A 12,349-nucleotide genomic window follows, 5' to 3' on the forward strand; every position below is an offset into this window, starting at 1 on the left:
CTCCAAAAAAGGAGCTATCGCTTTCTTCCTTTTAACTTCTGTGAGTGCTTTCAAAGTTTTTTTTAGTTTATTTACTTATTATTTTGAGAGAGAAAGAGCATGCATGCACACAAACAAGCATGGAACTCAAAGCAGGACCTGAACTCACGAACTGTGACATCGTGACCTGAGCCAAAATCAGAAGTTGGATGCTTAACCAACTGAGCCGTGCCCTGAGCTTAAGTAATTTTAGATTTTAATGCTATTTCTGTCAGTGCAGAGCCCGAACCCAGGCTCAAACTCATGAACCACGAAATCATGTCCTAAGCCAAAATCAGTCACTTAAGTGACTGAGCCACCCAAGTACCCCTGCTTTCAAATTTAAGACCAATATTTCTTGGCTAGTATATTTCAGTTAGAAAGAAAATAAATGGTAAATAGAATTCAGCAGCAGAATTCTTCATCCCAGTCACATGTTCTACAATCTGTTAGCCATAGTACAACTCAATGATTAGGGATTTGGGCTTGGGAGCCAGATGCCTGGGACTTGCAAGTTGCTTTCCCTCTCTCTCTCTGCATTTGGCTTCCTTACAAGGAAAAGGAGGAATAATTAATGCTTACAACTCACTAGATTATTGTGAAGAGTAAAGGAGTCAATACATAGAAAGCATTCAAACCAGTGCCGGGCATATAATTTGTTCAATAAATATTAACTATTAGATATTTCAATAGGAAGTGCTATTACAAAGACCAAAGTAAATACTCTATTTCCAATTATAACTTAAACAATAAGGTGACACTTTCTATAGTTCCTTTAGAAAGACAATGAAATAACTTATTTGCAATCCCCCCTCATTGTATAGTAAAAAAATGGGTGTACGCGTGTGTGTGTGTATGTATATACATATATACTTACATATATATTTTTATAAGCATTAATGATTTTGCAATAATATCCTGAGGTCAGTAAATACAGCACAAGAGAAAGATTTAAAGGGAATATATCATGTAATGAATATCATTTTAAATACCTTTTATTATTGTAAGGTTTGTTTTCACAGATTTCAGGTGACAAGTAGTATGGGGTCCCTATGCAAGTTCGAGCCAGTTCCACAGTACTACGACAAAAAAAAAAATTACTGGAGAAGCTTAAGATACTAAAATATATTATAAATGAAAACATATACACCACCATGGACATTTTATCAAAACAAAGTTTAAAATTAGTATGTTACCTATTAAGTACTCTAGCGATTCCAAAATCTCCAAGTTGTATTGTCCCATCTTTGGTTAAAAATATGTTCTGTTTAAGAGATATAAAAAGCCAGAAATATTGTTACAGTCCAGTCCTGACAACTCTTTTCACAAAAACAAATCTAGTTTAAAAAAAGCTGGGAGGTGCCTGGGTGGCTCAGTCGGTTAAGCATCCAAATTCAGCTCACGTCATGATCTCATGGTTTGTGAGTTTGAGCCCCACAATGGGCTCTCTGCTATCAGCATGGAAGCCCACTCAGATCCTCTATCTCCCTCTCTCTGCCCCTCCCCTGCGCGCACATGCTCGCTCTCTCTCTCAAAAATAAACATTTTTTTGGGGCGCCTGGGTGGCGCAGTCGGTTAAGCGTCCGACTTCAGCCAGGTCACGATCTCGCGGTCCGTGAGTTCGAGCCCCGCGTCGGGCTCTGGGCTGATGGCTCAGAGCCTGGAGCCTGTTTCCAATTCTGTGTCTCCCTCTCTCTCTGCCCCTCCCCCGTTCATGCTCTGTCTCTCTCTGTCCCAAAAATAAATAAATGTTGAAACAAAAATTAAAAAAAAAAAAAATAAACATTTTTTTGAATTTTTTTAGTGTTTATTTTTGAAGGAGAGAGAGACACACACAGAATCCGAAACAGGCTCCAGGCTCTGAGCTGTCAGCACAAAGCCCAACGCAGGGCTTGAACTCATGAACCGTGAGATCATGATCTGAGCCGAAGTCGGACACAACCAACTGAGCCACCAACCAGGCGCCCCATAAACAAACGTTTTTTAAAAAGCTGGAATAACTGGATATCCACATACAAAAGAATGAATGTAGGTCCTTATACCATACACAAAAATTAACTCAAAATGGATTCCTAAATATAAGAACTGAAACTATACGACTGCTAGAGGAATATATGGGAGTATGTCTTTGTGTTATTGGGTTGGGCAATGGTTTCTTAAATATAACACCAAAAGCACAAGCAAAGAAGAGAATATAAAGTGGACTTCACCAAAATTAAAAACTTTTGTTCAAAGAACACTATATCAAAAATGAACAGACAACCCACACAACTGGAGAAAATATTTGCAAATCATGTATCCAGAATAAAGAACTCTTACAATTCATTAGCAACAAAAGACAACCCACTTACAATACACAAAGTCACATATTATGATTCCATTTATATAAAATGTCCAGAAACAGGCAAATCCATTGAGAAAGAAAGTAAATTAGTGGTTTCCAGAGTCTAGGTAGAGAGGGAATGGAAAGCGATTGCTAATGGTACAGGGTTTCTTTTTGAAGTTATAAAAAAATGTTCTAGAATTAGAGAATGGTAATGGTTTCAAAAACTCTGTGAATATACTAAAAATCACTGAACAATACATTTCCAGTGGGTGAATATTAAGGTATTTGAAATATATCTCAATATAACTTCAAATAAATGAACCCAGACTCCCCCACTAAAAAAAAAAAAATGCCTAAAAATTCCAATTAGCCTAAATATAACAAAAGAATCTTAAAATTTTCCAATAATTTACCCAATTAATTTGGGTAATATATAACCCCATAAATATATAACCCCAATGCTCTATCAAACCGTAAAGGCAGGAGTTTGTGGCACATAAATTAAACTCCACATCATTTAGGAGACTTGACTCAGACACATGTTCACAGTCAAAGATGACACAAAGCAGGGATGAGGGGGATGGAGTAAAATGGGGTGAAATTGGGATTAGGTGGCAGAGAGTTGGGGGACGGGAAGGATGAGGTATGAAGCTCCCATCACAGATCCTTCTCTTCCTACTACACATCCGGAGGCAATCAGGCTATACAAGAGGCTACAGGTGTAAGAAGGTAAGACAAACACATGGCCTTGACACCAGGAGACAAATACCCTCTGATCTACCTAGTCTGAGGACTGAGAAAGCCCAGTGGGGCATCCATGAAAGAAACTCTATGCACAGATGAGTGAGCTATGGGGACAAAACATCTCTCACAAAGAGTTTCCAAAAAAAAAAGCCAATAAAATAATCAGAACAAGAATTCACTCCAGACAGAATTAATTCTATAAAAGTGACAAAAACTTTAAAATAAGTATGTTTAGCTAAGAGAGGGGTGCCTGGATAGCTCAGTCATTAGGGCACGTGACTCTTGATCTTAGGGTTGTAAGTTTGAGCCCCATGTTGGGTATAGAGATTACTTAAAAATAAAATCTTTAAAAAACAAAAAGAAAGAAAATTGCAAAGAGATAAATGAAAGAAATCCGTTTAAAAAGAACAAGACATTATGAAATAAAAACCAATCAGATTAAGAACAGAGGTATATGAAAAACCATTTAGAAATCTTGGAGAAAAAAAATAGTCATTATAAAAAGTAAATAGATATGTATCAGTTTAGACAAAATTAAAAAAGGATTTGGGTAACTTGAAAGTAGGCTGAGAAATTCACCTAGAAGGCAACTGAGAGACAAAGAAATAAAATGTGAAAGAACAAGTAAGGTACTTGGAAGGGCTAGATTAAGAAGCTACAACATAGGTCTAGAAACATAATTCAGAAGACCATGAAGGTAATGATAGAGAAATAATATCTGAAAAAATTCTGCTAAACATTTTGCAGAACATTTCTAGGTGAATATACATTCTCAACTACACAACATAATAAAAACTGAATTTCACTAATGCACAACCCTATGAAATTTCAGAACAATGGGGACATACAGAATATCGTATAGTCATCCAAAGAGAAAAAACAGGGTAAGAAACCACTGACTAAATTCCTAAATAGCAACACTAGAGACCAAGAGACAAATGAGCAATATCTTCAAAGTTCTTTAGGAAAACAAATTTCCAGCCTAGAAGTTTATATCCAAATTATCATTAAAGTAAGAGAATGGAAAAAAGTCATCTTCAGGAATAAAATATCCCCCCAAAATATACCTTCCACATATTTATTTTTTGGTTTTTTTCCCATCATTATGAGAGTAAACCCAGAAGGAGGATATAGGAAGGAGGCAGGAGCTATAAAACAGAAGGCATATAAGGAGGATATCTAGTATTATAGTGAAGGGAGAACAGTGAAGAGAGAACCGATAATCCGATGCAGACTGGATCAGTTTCAAAAATTTTAGCCTATGACAACACTGGCTCCAAGTCCATATCCGTTTAGAAGTTATTAGTGACAGAATAATCATACCTGTGACTTTATGTCTCGATGAAGAATTTTTCGATCATGTACATGTTTCAAGGCCAAACATATCTGCACAAACCAATCCAAAATCTAAGAGGGAAAATCAGATTTGTCATTTCTTTTAAAATTTACATCTCACAGTATTCTTTTCTTAACCAAAAAAAAGCATTCAGGAATATCTGGGGTTGAAGGGAACTAAGTCCTTAAAAAAAGAAACTTAGTCTACAATTTTTAACTTTACTGTAATTAATGTCACTAACATTAAGTAGATATTCAAGCTGATATATTATGTGCAAGGGTCCATACTGACTTTAAAATGTAAGAGACTGCTACTGAAGCATCTCTTATAAATCAGAATATAGAAAGAAACTTCCAGAAAAGAGTGAAAAATGAAAATACTATGAGGGTAAATGACTTAATATTTAAATACATCTTTTTTCTCCATAAATAAAAATCACGAGGGGAAAAATATCAGGCTAGAAATTTGGAAGACATAGCTGAGTTTTATCTCTTTCCACATTCACCATATATAAACATACTCTCTGAAGTTGGCTACTTAAAAGTACAAGGGCTTAATTTCTATCTCGTTCCTAACACCAAAAGAATTCCAAGTAGATGGCTTTTTTAAACAGGCAAAAATTAAACTATAAGATGGTAAAAGAAAATAGAGGTTGATTTTCTATAATCTTTGACTGAAGGACTTTCAAAACTGACTTAAAACCCATAAGTTACAAGAATAAAGACTGACCATGTTCACTATATAAAATTTAAAACATCTGCAGGGCAAAATATATAATCGAGTATAATAATTATTTAAGAAAATACTTGCAACATAATTGATAGATTGCTAATTCTGTAATATGCAAAAGTTCATCCAAATCACTAAGAAAAATACTGGCAGTCAAAATAAGAAGTGGAGAAAAGACTAGAAAAGCAAATGATGGAGAAAAAATAAGCCAATAAATGTACACACAAAATACTAATAAAAAATTTTTTTAATAATACTAAATAAAACAAGACACTTTTGTAACTTGAGAAAAATAAAATAACACACAAGGTTGGCCAGAATGTGAGGAAATAAGTCTTTGCATACCTTGTTTGTGAGAAAGTTAATTATAGTCATTTGGAAAAGTATGTAAAAATTTTAAATTCACATACCATTTGAAAGAGCAATTGGAATTTCAAATTTGTCCTACAGATACAGTATCACAAATACAAAAGGATGTGTAAAAGGATGTTTATCCCAGCAATGTTCATCAAAGCAAAAAAATATAAACACCTAAATACACATTTAAATATATTGTGATATCACTGTACTAGATACACAGCCATTGAAAAGAATTAAGTACTTCCATGTTTCCTTAAAGGGGAAAAAAGAGAAATGAAGATGGGAAAAAGGGGGTGGGGACACCAGCCCTTTAAATACTATGGAAGTCACCTCAGCATGAAAGAGTGGGGCTTTCAATCAGGGGGGAGGTACAACAATGGCTGTCCACCTCCTTGTCTGCACCTCCAAGATCAGAAATTGCAAATAACAATCAGAGAACAGGGGTGCCTGGGTAGCTCAGTCAGCTGAGTGTCCAACTTTTGATTTAGGCTCTGTTCATGATCCAGGGTCATGGGACTGAACCCCACGTCAGGCTATGCACTGAGTATGGAACCTGCTTAAGATTCTTTCTCTGTCTCCCTCCGCCTCTTTCCCCGCTTGTGCAGTCTCTCTCTCTCTCATTAAAATAAAATAATAATGATAATAATAATAAATAATCAGAGCACAGATCCCTGACATTTGGAGGACATGGACCTTTTGCTCACCCTGGTTCCCACAAGGTGTATTCACACTGCTTCTGGAAAGTATGCAGGGCTGAATGCCTGAGTGCTGAGAGGTGCGAAATGGGTGGCAGCCACTGTTACCTAGCTAAGACCTAAAATTAACTGAAAATAAACAAAATTTATTATTTAAGCTTTCACCTAGAGGTTGCATGCCTACAATAGACTCCAGAGATCCAAAATAGTTTCACAGGATAGATTCTGCCACTGTAATTGTTGTGTAGGTGGGGAGAGAGATTCCTCCTGCTTCCTACTCCACCATCTTCCCAGAATCCTCCCCATCTATATTTACTTTAAAATATTTTGTCCTTTGATTAAATAGGTAACCATATATTATTTTTCAGGTGCATACACTACTATTAGTAAATACACTATCAATATATTAATTAGCTCAACATTGTTGTAAGAGCAGCATGGTAAGACTTGCCAAATCAAAAAGAAGCTCAGCCTTTCCTGGGTTAAATTTGTATAGGAAATTATTATTAAACAAATATTTCAGAAAATGGGAAAGTTCTAGACATTTGCCAATGACTTTGTTATCCAGATTTACACTTAAGGAAAATATTCATCAAGCCCTTATTAAATATCCCTATAGAAAATTTTATTCTAGTATTGGTTACTATAATTAATTAATCAGACTTCCAGTCTAAATCATTTTGTTAGACAGGCCTTTCTCTTCCTACTTCCAATCTAGAAATGAACAAAACCATCTCAGACTCAAGCCACCCTGCAGTCTAAAACAAAACATGGACTCTGGCCCCTATGTTTTTATGCTTCAAGGCCCAGGGTGTGGCAGGATGTAGTAGGAGTAAGATGTTTCCGTTTAACTAATTCCCATTTCAAACAGGCTAAAATATATAATGTTCTTATTTGTGCTAACAAAACATCATTCTGAAGGGTAGAAAAATGCTATTAATTAAAAAAAAAAAGACTTGCAAAATTCTTGTTTATTATGTAATAATTTCAGAGATGGACAAAAATACAGAGTAGACCTCCATAATAATTTCTAGGATGACAAGATGCATAATATGTAGTACACACACATACATCATTATGTACTAAGAACATTTATCCAAGTCCAGAACCAAATCCACAGACTATCAATGTATTTTATAGAATGTTACAAAACATAATAGCAAGCATTTTAAAGTTCAGTAAAGACAAATGAATAAAAATGAGCACAAGCAATGGAATGTATTAGGTACAATTCTAATAAAAAAAAATAGCACTCTATACATTAACATACATTACTATTTGACTTCACCACAACAGTGAAGTTGGCTATGTGGAATGAACATCCCTATTAATGAATGAGGAAATAAACTCAAAACAGTTAAGTCATTTGTTAACATAACAATTACCAAGCTGGTAAGTAGAACAATGACTGAAACCCAAGTTTTCTTACTCCAAGTTCTGTGCCCTATTTAGTACACTTAACTGTGGAAACAGGAGATAAGTAAAGTAAGAAACAGGACATTACCTTATTTAATAGTACTTAAATAAAATACAACCCAAGATCCCACCTGATCATATTTTCAAGTTACTGCCAACAAACCATAAGTTCCCATCTACATGGTATTATCAAACAAATGATTAGTTGTGCCAATTTATAGACACAGCTTTCCTAAGTACCCTGAGAGGACATTAGTGAAAACTGTGATCTCTGTTTTACAGTAAATTACAACCTTGTTGAAGAAATAATTCTAATGTGAAATTATTCCGACTACATTAATTAAGGGTGCATGATGCAGTAAAAATACGTGTAGAGTTGAGCGAATACCATGGAGCATTACATAGCAGGTAGAAGCAACAAATGCACAGATAGCAAAACAAATGGATCAGAAACAGTACTAGGGGAAAAACAGAACTAAATGAGGTATCACACAACAGGTACGCATTTAAAAATACAAGACAACGTGCAGAGAAAGCATTTGACAAAATACAGCATCCTTTCTTGATAAAAACCCTCAAGAAAGTAGGGATAGAAGGAGCATACCTCAAGATCATAAAAGCCATATATGAAAGACCCACTGCTAATATCATCCTCAATGGGGAAAAACTGAGAGCTTACCCCCCAAGGTCAGGAACATGACAGGGATGTCCACTCTCACCACTGTTATTCAACATGGTATTGGAAGCCTTAGCCTCAGCAATCAGACAACACAAAGGAATTAAAGGCATCCAAATCGGCCAGGAGGAAGTCAAACTTTCACTCTTTGCAGATGAAATGATACTCTATATGGAAAACCCCAAATATTCTACCAAAAATCTGTTAGAACTGATCCATGAATTCAGCAAAGTCGCAGGATATAAAATCAATTCAAAGAAATTAGTTGCATTCTTATACACCAATAATGAAAAAACAGAAAGAGAAATCAAGAAATCAATCCCATTTACAATTGCACCAAAAACCATAAAATACCTAGGAATAAACATAACCAAAGAGGTGAAAAATCTATACACTGAAAACTACAGAAAGCTAATGAAAGAAACTGAAAAAGACACACACACACAAAAATGGAAAAACATTCCATGCTCCTAGATTGGAAGAATATTGTTAAAATGTCGACACTAACCAAAGCAATCTATGAATTCAATGCAATCCCTATCAAAGTAACACTAGCATTTTTCACAGAGCCAGAACAAACAATCCTAAATTTGTATGGAACCGGAAAAGACCCTGAATAGCCAAAGCAATCTTGAAAAAGAAAACCAAAGCAGGAGGCATCACAATCCCAGACTTCAAGACATATTACAAAACTGTAATCATCAAGACAGTATGGTACTGGCACAAGAACAGACACTCAGATCAATGGAACAGAATAGAGAACCCAGAAATGGACCCACAAACATATGGCCAACTAATCTTTGACAAAGCAGGAAAGAATATCCAATGGAATAAGGACAGTCTCTTCAGCAAATCGTGCTGGGAAAACTGGACAGCAACATGCAGAAGAATGAACCTGGACCACTTCCTCACACCATACACAAAAAGACACTCAAAATGGATGAAAGACCTAAATGTAAGATAGGAAGCCATCAAAATTCTCGACGAGAAAGCAGGCAAAAACTTCTTTGATCTTGGCCGCAGCAACATCTTACTCAACACATATCCAGAGGCAAGGGAAACAGAAGCAAAAATGAACCATTGGGACCTCATCAAAATAAAAAGCTTCTGCATAGTGAAGGAAACAGTCAGCAAAACTAAAAGGCAACCAACAGAATGGGAGAAGATATCTGCAAATGACATATGAGATAATGGGTTGGTACCCAAAATGTAAAAGAACTTATCAAAGTCAACACCCAAAAAACAAATAATTCAGTGTAGATATGGGCAAAGGATATGAATAGACACTTCTCTAAAGAAGACATCTAGATGGCCAACAGATGCATGAAAAAATGCTCAGCATCATTCATCATCAGGGAAATACTTATCAAAACCACAATGAGATCCCACCTTACACCTGTCAGAATGGCTAACATTAACAACTCAGGCAACAACAGATGTTGGTGAGGATGCAGAGAAAGAGGATCTCTTTTGCACTGCTGGTGAGAATGCAAACTGGTGCAGTCACTCTGGAAAACAGTATGGAGGCTCCTCAAAAAACTAAACATAGAACCACCCTACGACTCAGAAACTACACTACTAGGTATTAACCCAAGGGATACAGGTGTGCTGTTTCAAAGGGGCACATGCATCCCAATGTTTATAGCATCGCTATCAACAATAGCCAAAGTATGGAAAGAGCCCAAATGTCCATCGACAGATGAATGGATAAAGATTATGTGGTGTACACACACACACACACAATGGAGTATTACACAGCAATCAAAAAGAATGGAATCTTGCCACTTGCAACTACGTGGATGGAACTAGAGGGTACTAGGATGGAACTAGGGGCTAAGTGAAGGCAAAGAAAGACAAATAAATGACTTCAGTCATATGAGGAATTTAAGATACTAAACAGATGAACATAAGGGAAGGGAAGTAAAAATAATACAGAAACATGGAGGGGGACAAAACATAAGAGACTCTTAAATATACAGAACAGAGGGTTGCTGGAGGGCTTGTGGGAGGGAGAGATGGGCTAAATGGATAAGGGGCTTAAGGAATCTACTCCTGAAATCATTGTTGCACTATATGCTAACTAATGTTGACGTAAATTAAACAATAAATAAATTTTAAAAAATTAAAATTAAAAAATTAAAAATATAAGACCATGATATCCACTTTGAAAAAATACAGAGAGACATTCATTACAGATACTGAAATAGCTGCCTAAAGAAACAAAAAAGCATAGGCTTTGCTGGAATGGGATATAATGTAGCTATTAAAACAAATATAATTGATCAACATGGACAAACATGTGACAATAATCAAGATAATTTTTTAACACAGCCTGTATTTTTTCCCTTGTATTATAAATAACATTTCCCTTGCTTTCTAAATATTTTTTTTAATTTGAGTATAGTTGATACACGCTGTTGCATTAGCTTCAGGTGTACAACACAGTGATTTGATAAGTTTGTATGTTTACAAACGTAGCTATCATCTATCTCTATACATTGCTATTACAATATCACTGACTCTATTCCTCATGCTGTGCCTTTTATTGCAGTAACTTATTCATTCTACAACTGGAAGCCCCTATCACCCACTGCTTTTTACCCATCTTGCCAAACATCCCTCCCCTTGCCACTCCTGCCACTGCTGGCAACCAGCAGTTTGTTCTATTTATAAGTTTATAAGTTGGGTACTCAAGGTAATTGTTAAGTGACAAAAGCAAGATAGAGTATGCAATGTATAATATTCCATGTCTGAATATCTGTGTCTTGATGTATATATGTACATGTGCAAGTATGAAAAAGAAAATTTGGAAAAAGACACCTAAAAACGTAGTAATCTTCAGGGATGGAACAGTGGGCAAAGAATTATTTCCATTTCTGAACCTTTTAATAATTTTACAATTTAAGCCTGTAAACAAATATTTAATAAACTAGTTAGACACTAGTAAGTTCAAACACTAACTATACAATTTGGGACAAGCTACTTAACGTGTTAGATTTCTTATCTATTAATTAAACTACATTAATTCATGGGGGATTATAAAGTTTAAAAGAGACAAAAAATATAACATTCCTAGCACATGGCTCTCCCCATTCCCTTTTGTAAAAGCACATAATAAAAATTAAGAATGGGTGATAATGAGAACTGCAATAGAAATTTAGAGAAGGAAAAGATCACAGATTAGAGTGCTTGTGGAAAATCAAAGGAAAGGCTGGGACTTAAGCTGAACTGTAATTAAAAAAAAGGTAGAATATTAATAATAGAGAGTTGGCAAGAAAGTATTACCAAAATAAAAGAAATAATAAATACACAGGAAAAATGAGATGTATAAACATGTGTCCTTAACACAAATAGTGCCAAACAGGGAATGATCAATAAATATTTGTTAAATGAGAAGGGGTGCATATTAGAGAATACTAAAAAAAAAAAATTAGATGGGGTGCCTGGATGGCTCAGTCAGTTAAGCATCTGATTTCCCCTCAGGTCATGATCTCACAGTTTGTGAATTTGAGCCCCATGTCGGGCTCTGTGCTGACAGCTCAGAACCTGGAGCCTGCTTCCAATTCTGTGTCTCCCTCTCTCTCTGCTCCTTACCCACTTAGGCTTTGTCTCTCAAAAATGAATAAACATTAGGAAAACAAAAAAAAAAAAGACTGCTCAGGTAGGATAGCGTCATATTTTAGAGATCTCTAAGGTCAAAACAGATATTAGATTTAACGTAGTTGCCAATGCAAGGCCTCCAGAGCTAGAATTACCTAGGAAAGCCACATTGTAGGAAAATATGGTCTGGCAGCAGTAAGCCAAATTGACAGAATATAAAATAATTAGTCATAATGAATAATTAAGTTATATACATAAATATATGCATTTATACACACACACGCAAAGGATATAAATATATTACAAATATAATAATAATATTATAGACAAGAAATGAGATGGGGAACTAATAGAAACTAATTAGAACAGATAGGGAACTAATAGAAACTAGAACAGAAATGTGACTGAGATATTAGAATTTCGATACAAAACTGTCCTAATAATTACAA

General features: G+C 35.4%; 1 protein-coding gene across 4 annotated transcripts in view; it reads right to left on the reverse strand.

The window, feature by feature from the left end:
* NEK1 (NIMA related kinase 1) overlaps positions 1–12,349 on the reverse strand; it is a 230,289-nt gene that overhangs the window by 189,581 nt on the left and 28,359 nt on the right. For all 4 annotated transcript variants that reach the window (XM_047090703.1, XM_047090704.1, XM_047090701.1 and 1 more), the window contains exons 6-8: positions 4,412–4,495; positions 1,215–1,282; positions 1,011–1,097 (exon numbers count right to left, since the gene is read on the reverse strand). In XM_047090703.1, coding sequence (XP_046946659.1) covers positions 1,011–1,097; positions 1,215–1,282; positions 4,412–4,495 — 239 coding nt within the window. The remainder of the gene's footprint in view (positions 1–1,010; positions 1,098–1,214; positions 1,283–4,411; positions 4,496–12,349) is intronic.

Source organism: Lynx rufus, unplaced genomic scaffold (genome assembly GCF_022079265.1).
Source record: "Lynx rufus isolate CCGP_SWC_20201006 ecotype Redwood Valley unplaced genomic scaffold, mLynRuf1.p SCAF_3, whole genome shotgun sequence".
Classification (NCBI taxonomy): Eukaryota; Metazoa; Chordata; class Mammalia; order Carnivora; family Felidae; genus Lynx; species Lynx rufus.